Here is an 18471-nt window from a genome sequence, read left to right on the forward strand (position 1 = left end):
ACAAAACAAATACTTTCAGTTCTGCTCATTTCCCCTTCTCTTGGCTGACAGTGGTGAAAGTTACTGCCCTTCCAACTATACTGAACACAATAATATGGCAAGCACAAACCAGAAATAAAGAAAATGCTTATTAGCACAATGAAATGTGCTTTGGAGCCAACTTTACCCAAATAGCCACTTTTGAATTGAAACAAAGCCCAGAAAATGTTTTTGGACTATTCATCATGAAATGCCTGTAGAACATGCTGCAGAAGTTCCAACGCCTGTCATTATCTCAGCTGCCCAATAAACACTACATGGAGCTTTGCCAACTAGGGTAAAAGTAAACGCCTGTGAAATAGTTAAAAAAGAAACTGCCCTATGTGTCATCTAGTCAAAGGGAACAAATGAATAAGCAAGGCTACCTCCAATAAAAACCGTGTTATGAAATAAGTTCTTTGTAAAATGTTGAAATTTTAAGTTAGAGGCCACAATATCTAGCATTACTAAAAGTCACATCAGCCATACTTTGCCATAATCTCTATTTTCCTAAGAGAAAACAAACTAAAATATCCCAAACCAGCTTAAATAATTGATTTGATATATAGTATAAATATATTCTAGTATAGTGTACGTCATTTGATTTATACTATATTTCTTTTAAATATAAAATAATTCAAGTAGTAAAATCACATTTAAGTCAAATATAACTTTAATGAATTTTAAAAACTTTTAAAGAGTAAATTTTATTAATTAAAACTCAAATTGATTCTCCTATCAATCTTTAAACAATACAAAGTTTGTTTTACTCACCTCTCTAGCCACATTGCTTGTTTTCACTTCCTGTATAACTGTGCCGAAGATGATATAATCAACAACATCCTTTGGGACACTGGTCCGATGCAACAAACCCCTGCCAGCAGAAGTCCAAAGCAAAGAAACATTTCATACATTCAAGATAGTGCCATAGATCATCACATAAAGCACTACAGTTAACTTTGGTTAAAAGGTTAACTTTGGATTTAAGAGTAGAGATTGTATCTTTTCCTTAATTTGACAAGCATGTGGCACCTTATCAAATAAATTAAAGTCTAATTTAAAAAGTCAACCTTTGATGCTCAATTGGCAATGAGAAGTTAAATAGGAAGAATCATAAATAATTTGGAATATAATCTATAAAAATTTTAAATCACTATGTTGTACCCCTGAAACTAATATAAGATTATAAATCAACTATACCCCAATAAAAAAATTTAAAAAAAAATTTGAAATAGGATAAAACAGATACATAAACCAAAGTTTTCAGTCAAAAATCAAAGAGGGGGCTCCCCTGGTGGTGCAGTGGTTAGGACTCCGAGCTCCCAATGCAGCGGGCCCGGGTTCGATCCCTGGTCAGGGAACTAGATCCCACATGCATGCTGCAACCAAGAGTTTTTGCATGCAACAACTAAGGAGCCCACCTGCTGCAACTAAGACCTGGTGCAACCAAATAAATAAAAAAATATTTCTTGGGCTTCCCTGGTGGCGCAGTGGTTGAGAATCTGCCTGCCAATGCAGGGGACACGGGTTCGAGCCCTGGTCTGGGAAGATCCCACATGCCGCGGAGCAACTAGGCCCGTGAGCCACAACTACTGAGCCTGTGCGCCTGGAGCCTGTGCTCCGCAACAAGAGAGGCCGCGATGAGAGGCCCGCGCACCGCAATGAAGAGTGGCCCCCGCTCGCCGCAACTAGAGAGAGCCCTCGCACAGAAACGAAGACCCAACACAGCCATAAATAAATAAATTAATTAATTAATTAAAAAAATATATATATTTCTTTAAAAAAAGAAGAAAAGAGAAACAAACAGAAAATTAAAGAGTAAAATCCCAGTTATGTTAAATTTAAATTTGAAATATCAATATAAACACAATTTAAATAACATATATTTTTCTAGTTCTGATCACTGATAGAGACTAGAAGCAATAACACTCCAGTAGGAATGAGCACATCTTGAACTCAGACTTGGTTTCTAAATGCCATTTACTAGCAAAGGTATTAACTTTTTTAAAAAATTAATTAATTAATTATTTTTGGTTGCATTGGGTCTCTGTTGCTGTGTGCAGGCTTTCTCTAGTTGCGGCGAGCGGGGGCTACTGTTCGTTGTGGTGCGCAGGCTTCTCATTGTGGTGGCTTCTCTTGTTGCAGAGCATGGGCTCTAGGCACGTGGGTTTCAGTAGTTGTGGCTCGCGGGCTTCAGTAGTTGTGGCTCGCGGGCTCTAGAGCACAGACTCAGTAGTTGTGGCACACGAGACTTGTTGCTCCGCAGCATGTGGGATCTTCCCGGACCAGGGCTCGAACCCGTGTCCCCTGCATTGGCAGGCGGGTTCTTAACCACTGTGACACCAGGGAAGCCCTAAAGGTATTAACTTTTTAAAAAACGACTGAGGCCAGGTCTAAGGCAAGAAAAGTACAAAATGAACCTCTCTGATCTTTTTTGTGCCAAAAATAAGAAAGCACTCAAAGATTAGTGGGACCATAGCAAAAACAGGAACAAGGGTGTACACATTTGACAAAATTCATCAAACTATATACTTAAAAATATGTGCATTTTATTGTATGCAAATTACACTCAAAAAACAATATTATACTAACAAACAAAAGGGCCATAGGAGCCAACTTGAAGGAACTCCCACAGATAAACTATGGGATAATCTGAGCTTCAAAAAGAACAGTGACCAAGCTTGGCTTTAACACAATTAATAAATAAAAATTCGTAAGTCCACATCACTTAAAAAAAAAAAAAGGAAAGCTGATCTTCACAGAAAAATACCAACCAATAAATATAGAAGGAATAAAAGAATGATCAAAGTCATAATTTTGTAATCTCTAATGTAATAGCTAATCCAGGCAAAAATTATCAATGAATGCTAAGACCATTTGGTCAAAGGTTGTTGGGGAACAAGATGTTTACATGCTGTTAAGATATCACTTTACAGGTGACTTACTAATTGCAAAGGAAAAAAATACACCTTTATAATCAAGAGATCTAGTGGTCTGATCACCATGACCGAGTGGTTAGATTTAACATTACACATCATGCGCCTCTTAACATGATGCAATACCCATGCACTTTACCTATGAAGCATTCTTACCAAAAAATGTTTAACCTGAATCTAATCAAGCTTAGAGATCTAACTTCCAGTTTATAGGAAATTCAGAGGAAAGTTAAATATTACTACGAAGAAACACCCAGAATGTGGGACATTCTACAGGCCAGCTGGCCTGGTCTTTTCAAAAAGTCACTGTCATCGGGGGTGGAGTGGAGGGATGTCCTAAATTAAAAGAGACCAAAGAGACATGTTCATTTGTAATATGAACTTTGACCAGGTCCTGGTTTGGAAAAAAAAAAAATTAAAAGAAAGGACATTCTTGGAACAGGTGAGGGGGATGTGACTATGAACTGGATATTAGAAGTTATCATACAATCATTATCATCCTAGCTATGGTAATGGTATTGTGGATAACAGAGAAGGTCCTCATTCTTAGGAGTACTAGCTGAAGAATTTAAGGCTGAAGTATCAAGATGCCTGAAACAATGTCAAATGCTTCAAACCATAAGCTATAGAAAACATGGCAAAATGATAACACTTATTAATGCTAAGTGAGGGGTATTTAGGGGTTCACTTTCAATTTTATTGTATAGTTGACATTTTTTAATTCAGAAAGTTGAGGAAAAACCTGTAAATCTCCAGCCTGGGACCATAATCAGAAATAGCACCATTATCAGGAACAGGAAAGTAAGCTGGCTTCAGGGAAAAGATAATTTTTATTTTTTACACACTGAGCTTGAGATACCTAAGAAAAGAGGTCAGATTTAGAGATCTGCAAGTCCTCTACATAAAAAAATAAAGATTAAGTAGATGAGATTTTTAGGGAAAAGCATGCATACAGAGAAATGCAAAGTTCTAAGGACTAAAACTTACAAAATACCTTTAAAAAAGAGATAGAAGAAGGGATCCAGTTTTTTAAGAAGTAGAAAAGAATCAGTCAGAAAATGGAAGGAAAATCGTAATGGTGTAACATGAAGTCAAAGGAAGACAGTTTCAAGTACAGCTGACAGTGTCAAATGCTATAGAAGACAAAGTCATTGAGGTCTGAGAAAAAAATGGTGCATTTAGTGATTACACAGTCATTATTAAGAGAAGATTCCAAAGTATAGTTACTGTAGAGCAATGGGAATGGAAGCAATTATGGGATTAAGGAGAATAAATGGATAGTAAGAAAAGAAAAGCAACTGCTGCTTTCATTCATTCTTAAAGGCTGGCAGGAAGAGAACAAACAGAACAAGATGGGCAGAAAGGTGCAAAGAAGGGTTTTTTCAAACTATGAAAGACCTGTAGCTGCTTGAAGACACAAAGGCAAAGCATCAATGAATGATAATGCCTTACATGTTGACTCTCATCAAATTATTCTTCCATCTCAATCTCATGCAACCACATCTAATTTTACATTTTTATTTGGTTTGCACAGGAACCTTCAGGTCTCATTCTAGGCTTTTTTCTAGATAAATAACCACATCCCCATCCCACCAGGGATACCAAAATCTGAGGATGCTCATGTCCCTTAAATAAAATGGCATAGTACAGTTGGTCCTCTGTATACACAGGTTCTGCCTCTGTATTTACATAATTTGTTCAGCTATCCTCGTACAGTATGACGTTTCTAAGATAATCATCAAATATATGTATTGTATTTAGCCTGATCAATGTAGGACTAGCCTGATCAACCTAGTCCTACATTGTTTACAACCGGCAGCTAGCTACAGTACTCATTAAGGAATACTGTCAATGCCAAGAAATAGTCAAGCCTACAAAATAAAGGTCGCTGACATTCACCAGCTGCTTGAATTTGTGTAGCACATACGGCTAAAATGAAGAATAAATGAATCTTGTAAAATCTACTAAGTGTTTTTTCTCACCACATAAAAGTTAACATATCTTAGATATGGAAATTCTATTAAACATGCTATTTCAAGTGTAAAAACTGGAGAAAAGTACTTTTAATGAAATAAGAACTAAAATGAAACTGCATTTACTTACGAAAGTGCTGCTCTAGCCAAATCATGTGGCATCAGGTCTTTATATCTGGGGAAAGAAAATAATTTAAACCAAAAGCCTAGAGCTTTAATAAAAAATGTTTTTCATTCTGTTTGAAATACCTAAAGAAATAATCTAACATATGCTGCTATAAATGCACTTAACATCATTCCAAATGAAGAAATAGTGTGACTTTGCTATTTGTCATCCTTAAAAATCTGGCAAGCCTTGACTCCTTTTGAGCTGGCTAAGAACGAACAAGAATCTTGCCCACTGTCTTACTGTTCAGCATGACACATGTTAAATATTTAACATTTAATATTTTATTTAATAAAATATTTTTATTTAAACCCCACCTTTTAAGTTCTCCTTTATTTTATTTTTAAAAAATTCATTATTTATTTTGTGATGTCTCAAGGGACATGAGCAATACATTAGGACTTTTAAGAAAATTTTGTTTTGAAGTAATTTGAGGTTTACAAAGAATTGGACAGATAGAACAGAGTTCCTGTATACTCTTTACCCTGCTTCCTCTAAAGCTAATCTTACATAACCATGATGTACTTGTCAAAACTAAGAAATTAATACTGGCACAATACAATTCACTAAGCTACTAACTTTATCTGGACCTCACCAGTTTTTCCACTAATGCCCTTTTACTGGTCTGTTCCAGTAAAAGGGCATTATGCATTTTGTTGTCATGCTTCCTTAATCTATGCATTTTGTTGTCATGCTTCTATGCATTTTGTTGTCATGCTTCCTTAATCTCCTCCAATCAGTGACAGTTTCTCAGTCTTCCCTTATCTTTCTTGACCTTGACACTTGGAAGACGGGGGTTATGGATTTGAGGGAAGTGTATCACAGAGGTAAAAGTGCCTTCCCATTGCTTCTTATCAGAGTGTACGTGACAGCAACATGACTTATTACTGGTGATGTTAACTTGACCACTTGGTTAAAGTATGGTTTTCTTCACTATTTTTCACTATTTTGAGTTTTCTGAACTCAATTTTTTAGAAATGAGTCACTACTCTGGCCCTTACTCAAGGGGAGAAGAATTAAGCTCTACTTCCTAGTGGAAAAAGTAACAAAGAAATTATGGACATATGTTAAAATCATCACAGTAGTTAATAAATACTTGAGGGGAGAGAGTTGAGGCTATGCAGTTATCTTGTTTCTTCTTAACATTTCTCACCCACTAATTTTAGCATTCATTCGTAGATCTTGGTTGCAGCAATTATTCCTGTGGTGTTCTAATGGTGATTTATTTATTTATTTTCCTCATTCCTTCTGTATTTATTAACCGAAATTTTTCTTTAAGAAAGATTTGTCCTTTCTCTTTTATTTTTTAGTCAATCATTTATTTATATCAGATTGAACTCACAGATATCTGATGTATTCTTTGGGTTATGGTATAATACCATCATAACTTATTAATTAAATTGTTCCAGGTTTTGTCATTGAAAGTTATTTTAGGTTGGTCCTCTTTTTTTTTTTTTGGCGGAGCCGCATGGCTTGCAAGATCTTAGTTGCCTGACCAGGGATTGAACCCGGGCCCCTGGCAATGGAAGCACCAAGTCCTAACCACTGGACTGCCAGGGAATTCCCAGTCCTGTGTCCTATTGACATGCTCCATTTTTTTAAAGCACTTCTTTACTTTCTGGCACTCCGAAATGCTCCAGGTGCATCTTGTATTTTTTTTTGGCCCAGACCTAGTCATTCGTCTAGGAAGCCTGGTTCCTTCTACTGAAGAATGAGTATTTAGAAACCAAGATGTGGATGTGAACTCTGTGTGTCTATTTAAATTTAAAAACTAAATTCCCTTTAAGTCAAAGATTTAACCATTGGATTATATAAGAATATTCATTCTTTAAATTCCTAAAAATTATAACCTAAAAAATCCAAAAATGTTTTTATTTTTACTCTGAATCACAGAAGAATCATCAGTACTTTTAAAAATCTTTCACAGGTAAAACCAGTTCCCTCAAATTTAGAGCAGAATAACTTGGGAAAAAGTTGTGTATCAATTAAAAAATGTCTGAACCATAATTAGTTAGCATTTTACAATCTTTATTCTCATGCTCCTATACCCCTCTCTACCAGGATGCCTGATAGACTCCCAAATGTCACTGCTGGAGTACTTCTAGGAGTGCTTCCAAAGCGCTTTCTACCTCTGAGAAAAACCTGGTCTTTCAAATATCACTCAAGTTGAAAGCAAAGCTTCTTCAAATTAAACAGAAAAAGATCTTTTTCTACCTAGAAAATGATCTACTATTATAGAAGACTCATTTGTCGCCTCAATCATAAGATTAATAATATGACTTAACTATTTGTCTTCTCTATAAATTCTTCCTTCTATATTATTTTTTGGTCACTTTTGTTCTATACATGAATATTGCCTTAAAATTTTTATTCTTTCTTCTCTATTAACTGTATTTTCTTACATTACTCAACGCTCTTCTCTGTGTCACTAAATTACTCATGAACTTTATCTTCTTTCTCAATTAGGATCCTAAATTAAACTAAAACACAATAATAAAACACAACAAAAGGAATAAACCCTATGCTAATGTGCTGAATATCTCAAACTTCACGCAAATACCAATTATCAAAGCAAATGTTTAAATAATGTAAGTAAATAATATAGTTGAGCGTGTTTATATTTTTTTTAACAGCTAGTAAAACAGTTGGAATCAAACTTCTACACAGTATACAAACAGCCCTTACAAAAAAATGGTCTTCCTAGCCAAGAACTTTCTTCTCTTGATGGAACTTTCTTTTCCTACCCTGTTACTGCGGAGTACAAGGAGGATCCCCTCTCATCACTTCTCTGCTGCTAAAGCTTCAGATTCTCACTCTTACTGCTGTTGTGTCAGTACAGGAAAGTTATAATACTATACTGAGAGAAGAGGGTGAATGAAGAAACTTCACCAGCATTCACTTATATAAGAAAATACTCTCTAGGTTCTAAACTATCGTTTAAAAACGAACGTTTGTGTATGTATGCGCGCGCACACACACACAGGTCTGTATCTTCCACAAACGGTGGCATTATACACACTGCTCTGAACCTTGCTTTTTACACCTAACATATCTTCAAGTTCTTCCCATATTAGTACAGAAAGGTCTCGTTATTTTTAGCAGATGCCTGACATTCCCTAGCAATGTTTTTTTTTTTTTTTAAATTAATTAATTAATTTATTTATTTTTGGCTATGTTGGGTCTTCGTTTCTGTGCGAGGGCTTTCTCTAGTTGCGGCGAGTGAGGGCCACTCTTCATCGCGGTGCGCGGGCCTCTCACTATCGCGGCCTCTCTTGTTGCGGAGCACAGGCTCCAGACGTGCAGGCTCAGTAGTTGTGGCTCACGGGCCTAGTTGCTCCGCGGCATGTGGGATCTTCCCAGACCAGGGCTCGAACCCGTGTCCCCTGCATTGGCAGGCGGATTCTCAACCACTGCACTACCAGGGAAGCCCTAGGATCATTCTTTTTTTTTTTTTTTTTTTAATTAATTAATTAATTTATTTATTATATTTATTTTTGGTTGTGTTGGGTCTTCATTTCTGTGCGAGGGTTTTCTCCAGTTGTGGAGAGCAGGGGCCACTCTTCATCGCAGTGCGCGGGCCTGTCAGTGTCGCGGCCTCTCCCGTTGCAGAGCACAGGCTCCAGACGCGCAGGCTCAGTAGCTGTAGCTCACGGGCTTAGTTGCTCACGGGCTTAGTTGCTCCGCGGCATGTGGGATCTTCCCAGACCAGGGCTCGAACCCGTGTCCCCTGCACTGGCAGGCGGATTCTTAACCACTGCGCCACCAGGGAAGCCCCCTAGGATCACACTTATTCCATATATTTGGGGTTGTGCTGTACCAGGGTTTGGACCAGTCCATCAACTCCAATTCTGATAATTTCCAGGAAACCAAAGCCATAGATTAAAGGCCCTTCAGAATGCCCATGGGCCCACATTCTCCATATCCAAACTTCTGAAGAGGCACAGAAACAACATACAGTACTTATCTTCAGATAAGGAAAGGATATCTCTGTTAGAAGCAAACTATCTGGTCCCACACTAGGTTTTTAAAATATGACTGGTTCAATCTAACACTACATGAGGCTTACTCAGGAGAAAGAATAAAAAACAAATTTTGTCACATTATTTCACCACTGGCTTGACTTATTCTGTATTAATTTCATGAAAATGTTTTTCATATATTAGTCCACTAGCAATAGTATTACCTACTGGGTTATACTGACAAAGATCCCTTTTGAAAGTGCCTTAAAAAAAGGAATAAATAAAGTACATGGGGTGGTGGATGTGTTAGTTAACTCAACTGTGGTAATCATTTCACAATATGTATGTATGTATGTGTATATATATATATATATATATATATATATATATATATATATATATATATATAAACATCACATTGAATACCTTAAAAAAAAATCACTGTGTACAACCTAAATATATACAGTTTTTATTTGTTAACCACACCTCAATACAGCTGGAGAGAAAAAAGAAAAAGACAGAAAGAAAGAACATGTAACAAAATCATTTCATACTTACGAAGTGCCTGACAGCAAAAATGGAGTGCGGACACCATCCACCACCACAATGTTCCTTACGTTGGGTTTGGCTAAGGTTTGCTTCGATTTCGTCTGGACAGCTTTCAGAGAAAGTTCAAAGAACAATTAACTAAAATATATGAAGTCAGGGATTTCCCTGGCAGTCCAGTGGTTAAGACTTCACCTTCCAATGCAGGGGGTGCGGGTTTGATCCCTGGTCAGGGAGCTATGATCCCACATGCCTCGGGGACAAAAAAAAACCAAAAACATAAAACAGAAGCAGTATTGTAACAAATTTGATAAACACTTTAAAAATGGTCCACATCAAAAAAATCTTAAAAAAATAAAATAAAATATACGAAGACAAATGACTTTTTACATTTTTAAAGACAGACATTCTAAGAAGAATTATATCATTCAATGCCAAGCTGCATTTGTCATTTACCAAACCACTTGAACTAAAAAAAAAAAAAGGATTAAGAAATTAACTAGCATTTACAAATTTCAAAAAAATACTTAAGGTAAATACAGAGATTATACCTAATGATAAGGTTGTTTATGCCATTAACAAATTGTTTTTTGTTTTTTTTTAATCAAATGTTTGACAATCTATTCCACTGAAAGCAACCAATTAAGTCTGCCCTTAATATTAGAAGTTACAATGACTGATATCGTTTAGTCTTCATATAGCTTAATATTCTTGCTTTTCTATGTAGAAATAAAGGCATTTGGTTGGTGACTACTGCCATTCTACAAAAACCCAGCATGCTTCCTGAATTCTGGCTCAATTTGTCTAGTTATTTTCTAACATCAAAAGAGCAACCTTGGGGCTTCCCTGGTGGCGCAGTGGTTAGGAATCCGCCTGCCAATGCAGGGAACATGGGTTCGAGCCCTGGTCCGGGAAGATCTCACATGCTGCGAAGCAACTAAGCCCGTGCACCACAACTACTGAGCCCGCGCGCCTACAGCCCACAAGCCACAATTACTGAAGCCCGTGCTCTGCAATAAGAGAAGCCACCGCAATGAGAAGCCCATGCACCGCAACAAAGAGTAGCCCCCACTCACCGCAACTAGAGAAAGCCCGTGAGCAGCAACAAAGACCCAACGCAGCCAAAAATAAACATATAAAATAAATTTTTAAAAAAGAGAGCAAACTTTTCTAATGTTTTAATTAAAAAATAAAACATGAACATATCCTAGTGGTTAAAAGAAAAATAAACATAACTAAAATATGGAGAGTAAAACTAAAGTTCCCTCTTTATGTCCTCTGCTGCCATGTAATTTCCTTCCCAGAGGTAGATACTGCTAATCTGGTGTATATACTTTACCACTTTTTTTCTTTTTATGCATGTACATACACACACTTGTGTATTATGTTTACTTTTCTGACTTAACAATATAGCTGGAAGATCTCTGTATCTACATGTGTCTCATTCTTTTCTTATTGCTGTTAATGTTGAAATTCATCTCCTATCATCACTCCTTCATTACCAGAGAAAGAGAAAAATCCTAAAGAATTGGGAATAAAATTTTAACAATCACCTTACGACACACACTTATGTCACAGAGAGCTATTTATGATAAATATCTACAACCAACTTAAAGAAAATAGTAGTGAAAGCTAAGAGTCATGATAAAATGGGGTACAAAGATTCTCCTCACAGCTCTAACTGGTTGGTGAAGGAGATAAAGTCACGTGGAGATTATCAAGGAGTCTGTAGCAAAAACAAGCATGTGGTGCTAACGGCCAAAATAAAGGCAGTATCATTGTGAATGGAAAGGAAGGGACCAATACAAGAGATTTTATAAAGGAAGACTATGTATTTTGGTGACCAAACAGATATGGAAAGAAAGGAAAACAGGATTATAAAGGAAGCTTAGAGACTAAGAAAACCTAGCTATTCTACACAGAGTAAGAACTGGTTTTGGAAGAAAAGTGACCTCAATTTTAAACATGCTAACTTTGAGGTGATGGAGAGACACCCAGGTGGATATGTCCATTTGACAGAGAGCTAGAAATGCAAAACTAAAGCTCCAAAGAGAAGTGAGGTGTAGCTGGGAGAGCCATGATATATATGCATTTTAGAATACAGAAGAGGCAGATGCCCCCTTGGTCTTGCCTGCCACTCCCTTACGTTGTACTCAATAAATCTCGCTTTCTACCCTCACTTCTGGCTTGGTAAATTCTTTTACCACCCATGTTGCCAGCCCCATCGCCGCACTCTGTGGCATTTTGATGGCCCGTACAGGGACCAGACCGCTCTCTCCTCTCTCTGCGTTTTCTGATCCGTCTTCCAACAGGTAGTGATCGGCCTACTGACTCGGGGCAAATGGCCACGTCTACTCCTTGGTGGGACCCAAAGGCCTCCAGGACGAGACTCCAACTTGCTGTCGTCCTAAGGGGTACATTCTGGAAATGGTCTTTTCTCCTCTTCAACACTGTCGATGGTCTGAGGTCCCTGGAGACTCGGGGATTGCGCATCCTGGCCAAGGCAACTCTTCAGCGGACCTAAAACCCAGTCCCATACCGACCAACCGTCCCTGCCTAATGGGGTGGCAGTGTCCTTTGGCCCTAGCCTGGGTACTCCTCACTTCCAACGCCTGGTGCAGTCGGCAGCAGCGGCTTGGCGAATCCAGGCATGCTGTGAGATTCCCCTTCTCTTTCCATCCTCCCTTGAGGACCGTCCATCCTGATCCACCAACATTTCCAGGTACTTCAAGTGAGTCACTACAAAAACGATTTCATTCCATCAAGCCACAAATGGTGACAAGACAAGGACTCCAACCTCTAGAATCAATATAGTTGACTACTCTTGAACAGGCCTCCCCAAATTTCTATTCACACACTATCCCACAGCCCCATGGCCGATCAGCAAAGCCAACCGGGACCCCACATCGCCCCTTCTCAGCAGAAGTAGCATGAGATGATATTGTCACCCAGATGTCAGTGATTTGACTTTGCTGATCTGTTAGGGGGAAATGTGGAGCTTAACAACAGAACAGCCATCTTAGGCTGGGGAGGTCCTTTCAAGATAAGACAATCACACCCTCCCCCAATGGAAATTACCAACGGTCGCAAGCAGTTGGTATACCAGGAAGATTGAGCTATGACACACGCAGCCCTAACCACCATATGGGTAGAACATTAACCCAAGGGTGACCAAAAGGGACCAAAAAGAAGCCCAGTTTCTCTTCCCCCAGGGAAGACCCCCTCTTGGTCTCGCCCGCTGCTCCCTTGCAGTGTACTCAATAAATCTCACTTTCTACCCTCAAAAAAAAAAAAAAAAAACCAGAAGAAAAGCAGAGACATATTTTGCAGTGCCTGCTCACCCATAGCCCCCTCTAAATGGAGCTGCCCTGCTTAGAGTCCCTGCAAAGGGGCAATCATAGACGTCATGTCCCTAAGCCCACACCCAAAGCTGGTTAGATTCAGGGTGGGTACTACCTGACTACCTGAAGTCAATCCATAGAGTGGCCAACCAGTAACCCATGTCATCTACCTACAAGTGATAAGCTGCATCTAAGTCTCTCTCACAGGAATCTAAGCAAAGCATGGAGAAAAATACCAATTAGTTGAAGCTGAAAAGATGCCATGAGGAAGAACCAGGGTGATAATAAACTGAAATTATTTTTAAGTAAGCGTTATGGGGCAGCAAAAACCCTGAGTGAGCAAAGAAGCCAGCAAGAGGAGTGAAGAAGAATATAAAGAGAAGCAGGAAGGCCAGGAAAGTGACACACCATGTGGCCATGACTGAGACAAAGCGGCTGCCCCTAGAGCTGCTTGGTTCCTAATGCCTCCCTAGCTGTAGTCCTCAAGCCCTCTTATCCTTAACTTGAGTGGGCCCCTTAGTCACAATAAAAGACACTTGGTTTTGTGATCTCCCCACATTTAGAGGGCAGAGAGAAAATGTGGGACAGAGGGTAAACTTCAGAGGTAGTAGGAGACTGAGGAGAAAACAGTGCATGAAAGCAAAGGCAGGAGAGTGTCAAGGAGCAGAGGATGGTCAAATATTTCAACACTCAAGGAGAATGAGGACTGAAAAAAGGCCACTAAGTTTGAAGATCTGCAGATTACTTGTGACTGACCTTGGAGAGAATAAAGTGATGAGAGGAAAAGTCAGATGACATACCATCACATCATTCCACTTTTTTAATAAATTTATTTATTTATTTATTTTTGGCTGTGTTGGGTCTTCGTTTCTGTACGAGGGCTTTCTCTAGTTGTGGCAAGCAGGAGCCACTCTTCATCGCGGTGTGCGGGCCTCTCACTGTCGCGGCCTCTCTTGCTGCGGAGCACAGGCTCCAGACACGCAGGCTCAGTAGTTGTGGCTTACGGGCCTAGTTGCTCCATGGCATGTGGGATCTTCCCAGACCAGGGCACGAACCCGTGTCCCCTGCATTGGCAGGCAGATTCTCAACCACTGCGCCACCAGGGAAGCCCCATCATTCCACTTTTTAAGAACTGACCGCGTGTTCCTTTTACACACTTTCAGATAAAATTCAAATTCCTAACTCTTCTAACAAATTCCTTGCTTTACTTGGTTCCAACTGAATGATCCAAAAACGTTCTCCACCACTTCTCAACATGTAGCAAGATGAGCAAGCCCCCAGACCCTCACAGCCTTGACTTCATTTCACACCCCTTGCCTTCATTCATATACCCTCCCATCTGAGTGGCTCCTTTCTGTCCATTTAATCCTTACTTACCCTTAAGGCCTAGTTCACATTCCACCTCCTAAATAAAGCCTTCCCTGATAACTACAGCTACCTGTAGTTCCTGCCTCTTAACTTCTGTGGCAACCTATGGGGCAAAAATTGGCCACACAATTTAGCATATTATAAAGTAATTAAAGTAATACTAGAAGTCACATTTAAAAATAATATTCATTATATATTGAACAGTCACCCAAAGGACTCTAATTCTGTTTCATGTGCACACTGGCTGCTAATCACATCAGAATTTTCTCAAAGGCTCTTTTTTATATATTCCACAGTGCTATGGGCACTCAGTAGCAATGTAGTATAAGAATCTGAAAAGGGGGTTAAAATGTCTGGGTTCTAGTCCCTGCTCTGCCAAAAATTTCTTATTTGCAAATATGGGAGCTAGATTAGATGACCTCAAGCACTCCTCCCAACTCCAAACCTAGGATTCTATGGCTGACATATACATTCTGTATTTCACATACACAATTAAAATCAAAGCAGAGGGCTTCCCTGGTGGCGCAGTGGTTGAGAATCCGCCTGCCAATGCAGGGGACACGGGTTCGATCCCTGGCCCAGGAAGATCCCACATGCCACGGAGCAACTAAGCCCGTGTGCCACAACTACTGGGCCTGCGCTTAGAGCCCGTGAGCCACAACTACTGAGCCCACATGCCACAACTTTTGAAGCCCACGTGCCTAGAGCCTGTGCTCCGCAACGAGAAGCCACCACAGTGAGAAGCCCACGTGCCGCAATGAAGAGTAGCCCCCGCTTGCCACAACCAGAGAAAAGCCCGCGCACAGCAACGAAGACCCAACGCAGCCATAAATAAATAAGTAAATAAATAAATAAACAAAAAAACCCTTCATTAAAAAAAAAAAAAATCAGTCAAAGCAGAGAGAAGACATGCCATGTGCTATACCATTGTTTTATATATATATATGTCTGTGGATATAGATATATAGATAAACAGATGGTCCTTGACTTTCCATGGTTCAACTTACGAATTTTTAACTTTAGGATGGTGCAAAAGCAATACACATTCAGTAGAAACCATACTTTGAATTCTGAATTTTCATTTTTTTCCCAGGCTGCAATAAGTGGTATGATACTCTCTCATGATGCTGGGCAGCAGTGAGCCATAGCTCCCAGTCACACAATCACAGGGGTAAACAACCAATACACTTACAACCATTCTATACTCATACAACCATTCTGTCTTTCACTTTCAGTACAATATTCAATAAATTACATGACATTCAATACTTTATTATAAAATAGGCCTGTGTTAGATGATTTTGCCCAACGTGTTCTGAGCACGTTTAAGATAGGCTAGGCTAAGCTATGATGTTTGGTAGATTAGATGTACTAAATGCATTTTTGACTTACAATACATTCTTTTTTTTTTTTTTAACAATCTTATTCATTTATTTATTTATTTTTGGCTGCATTGGGTCTTCGTTGCTGAGCATGGGCGTTTCTCTAGTGACAAGCGGGGGCTACTCTTTGTTGTGGTGTGCAGGCTTCTCATTGCAGTGGCTTCTCTTGTTGCAGAGCACAGGCTCTAGGTGCATGGGCTTCAGTAGTTGTGGCACGCAGGCTCAGTAGTTGTGGTTTGCGGGCTCTAGAGCGCAGGCTCAGTAGTTGTGGCGCACAGGCTTAGCTGCTCTGCGGCAGGTGGGATCTTCCCGGACCAAGGATCAAACGTGTGTCCCCTGCATTGGCAGGCGGATTCTTAACCACTGCGCCACCAGGGAAGTCCTGACTTACAATATTTTCAACTTATGATGGATTTGTCAGGATGTAACCCTATTGTAAGTCAAGGAAGATGCATAGTATATATAGCCATTGAATAAGTCAAAATTTCCATCAGACACATTTCCAGTCAATCTGATGACTGGAAACATCAATAAACCTGTATCCCTCTATTCTAATTCCTTCATCCTAACAGCACCATCAAGCATATTCACATGAAATTCAAGAGGAATTAGTTACAAAATTATTGCAACCTAAAACCTGTTCAGCAGGGGTACATTCCCACTCCCTCCCCTCAAATCAGCTGGTCACATTCCTTTGTCTTATCATGTGCCCTCTTGCACCACTATCACCATCAACGTTAACACAAATCGCTAGGACAGTGTTAGACACCAGGGACTCTAAAATGCTTAAGTCTCAGAAGGGCTCACAACACAGCTGGGGAGACAGAAACACAAAACACTTTAAGAGCAATATAAAGAAGAATACTCTGTATGCCAGAAAAATGCCTTCCCTCTGTTGGTATTCAATGTGACCTTCTTCCGGTTGGCAAAAAATCAGATCTATTTGTCTGACTGCAAAGTCCTGGGTGAACATTAGAATTAGGGAAAAGGTGAAATGAGATAGAAAGGAATTATTCTTTGTGAGCCTATACAAATCTATATTCTAATTAGAATTTAGAGGCCACAGAAAATATATTTGTGACATGACAACGTGAAACTTTTCTAGGTGAGATTAGGCAAGACTGTGACAATATACTTACGTAAAACAATATAAAAATATCATCTTGTACATATATATATATATATATATATTTTTTTTTTTTTTTGGCCGAGCCACGCGATATGTGGGATCTTAATTCCCCAACCAGAGACCGAACCCATACCCCCTGCAGTGGAAGCAGAGAGTCCTAACCATTGGACCTCCAGGGAATTCCCATCTTGTACTTATATTGAGTTTACAGTTTTCAAAGTGCTGTGAGATATCTTCATAACTACTTGAGGTTAACAAGACTAAAATTATTATTCTTTTTTAGATAAAGAAACTAAAGCACAGGGAAGTAAAGTGATCGGTTCAAGGCCAAACTGCCCAGAAAGAAGTAGAACTGGAACAGAGCAGAGGTCTTCTGAATCCTAGTAAGATGCTTTTTCTATTAAGTTATTATTCAAGTAGAAACACCATAATAAAACCAAAATCAGAAGTCATAGTCAATACAGGACCCAGGCAAGGAGAACCTGTCTGGGCGTTTTTAGCACTGGCCAGTGAAGATACATACCTACAGTAGGTTCTGCAAAAGTATGTATTCAACAGTGAAGAAGACTTTACCAAGGGTCTAAAAGACCATATAAAATCAACAAATTTCCTTCCTTTTTCATTTCATATTGACTAAACAACCTTCTGTTATTAACTGGTTCTACAGTCACACCTATTTCATGTATGCATCCCCTTGCACATGGGCTAAGAAGATATTCATTAACAGAGAAGCCTGTCACTGAAAGTTTAAAAAGTTACCTTTTGGCTCCACAGCAGTCTCCAGAGTGTTTGTAAGCTAATCATCTCTAGGACTGACAGCCAGTAGCTGATTGATTAAACTGACCAGTAAGGTTCATGGAACCTCCGTGACTCCATCAAGCTCCACATCCCAGAAAGCAGCCTCCTGTCAACATCCTCGAGCCCACCCTACACCATGTACTATCGTTACTGATTGGTCCTATGTTGTTTTAATTTAAAGGCAACAGTGATGTTCATGTTGCTCATAAAAAGGGAGAGTTAGCAAACTAGTTTTGGTTTTTATTCAAAATTCACAAATTTAGATTCTAGAATCTAACTCTTAAATCAGACCTTTTTTTTTTTTTTTTTTTACAAATTACTGTACCTGCGGCAGCTCGTAACTGGGAGGAACAGCTCAGAGGTCTCATAGCTGGAAGACAAAATAAAGTGTTTACAAAAAGCAGTACAATTCCATGTCTGTGCAAGATGCTTACACAACCAAATCTAATCTTAAAAAGAAAGAACAAATGAAACTTACAAAATCTGAGGGCCCATTGTGATGTACTGGGAAGATTTTTTAAAGTGTAAGTCAAGAGGGAAGTCATTCTTCAATCTAAAAAGAGAAGAACAAAAAGACTTTCTGGGTTATTTGAACAATTTGTAGCTTAGAGTGTAGGCTATGATCTCCGATATCTCATCCATGACTACTATAAAATACTTTAAAATTTACTCTATTACCAACTACCCTTCCTCTAATAATATAATAGCTGTACTGACATAGTATGCAAACAACTAATCTAAGCATTAACCCATCCAGTCCTCACAAGGACCTATGAAGTACGCATGATTATTACACCCTTTGTAAGAGATGAGAAACGGAGGCATACAGGGATTGAAAGACTAGTAAGAGGCAGA

The 18471-nt window shown here is 39.0% G+C and overlaps 1 protein-coding gene across 3 annotated transcripts in view; it reads right to left on the bottom strand.

Annotated features, from left to right (window-relative positions):
* HADHB (hydroxyacyl-CoA dehydrogenase trifunctional multienzyme complex subunit beta) overlaps positions 1-18471 on the bottom strand; it is a 37605-nt gene that overhangs the window by 13375 nt on the left and 5759 nt on the right. For all 3 annotated transcript variants that reach the window (XM_059893442.1, XM_059893440.1, XM_059893441.1), the window contains exons 2-6: positions 18095-18169; positions 17942-17986; positions 9611-9710; positions 5058-5102; positions 793-892 (exon numbers count right to left, since the gene is read on the bottom strand). In XM_059893442.1, the coding sequence (XP_059749425.1) occupies positions 793-892; positions 5058-5102; positions 9611-9710; positions 17942-17986; positions 18095-18161 (357 nt within the window). In that variant the 5' untranslated portion in view covers positions 18162-18169. The remainder of the gene's footprint in view (positions 1-792; positions 893-5057; positions 5103-9610; positions 9711-17941; positions 17987-18094; positions 18170-18471) is intronic.

Source organism: Balaenoptera ricei, chromosome 13, assembly GCF_028023285.1.
Source record: "Balaenoptera ricei isolate mBalRic1 chromosome 13, mBalRic1.hap2, whole genome shotgun sequence".
NCBI lineage: Eukaryota > Metazoa > Chordata > Mammalia > Artiodactyla > Balaenopteridae > Balaenoptera > Balaenoptera ricei.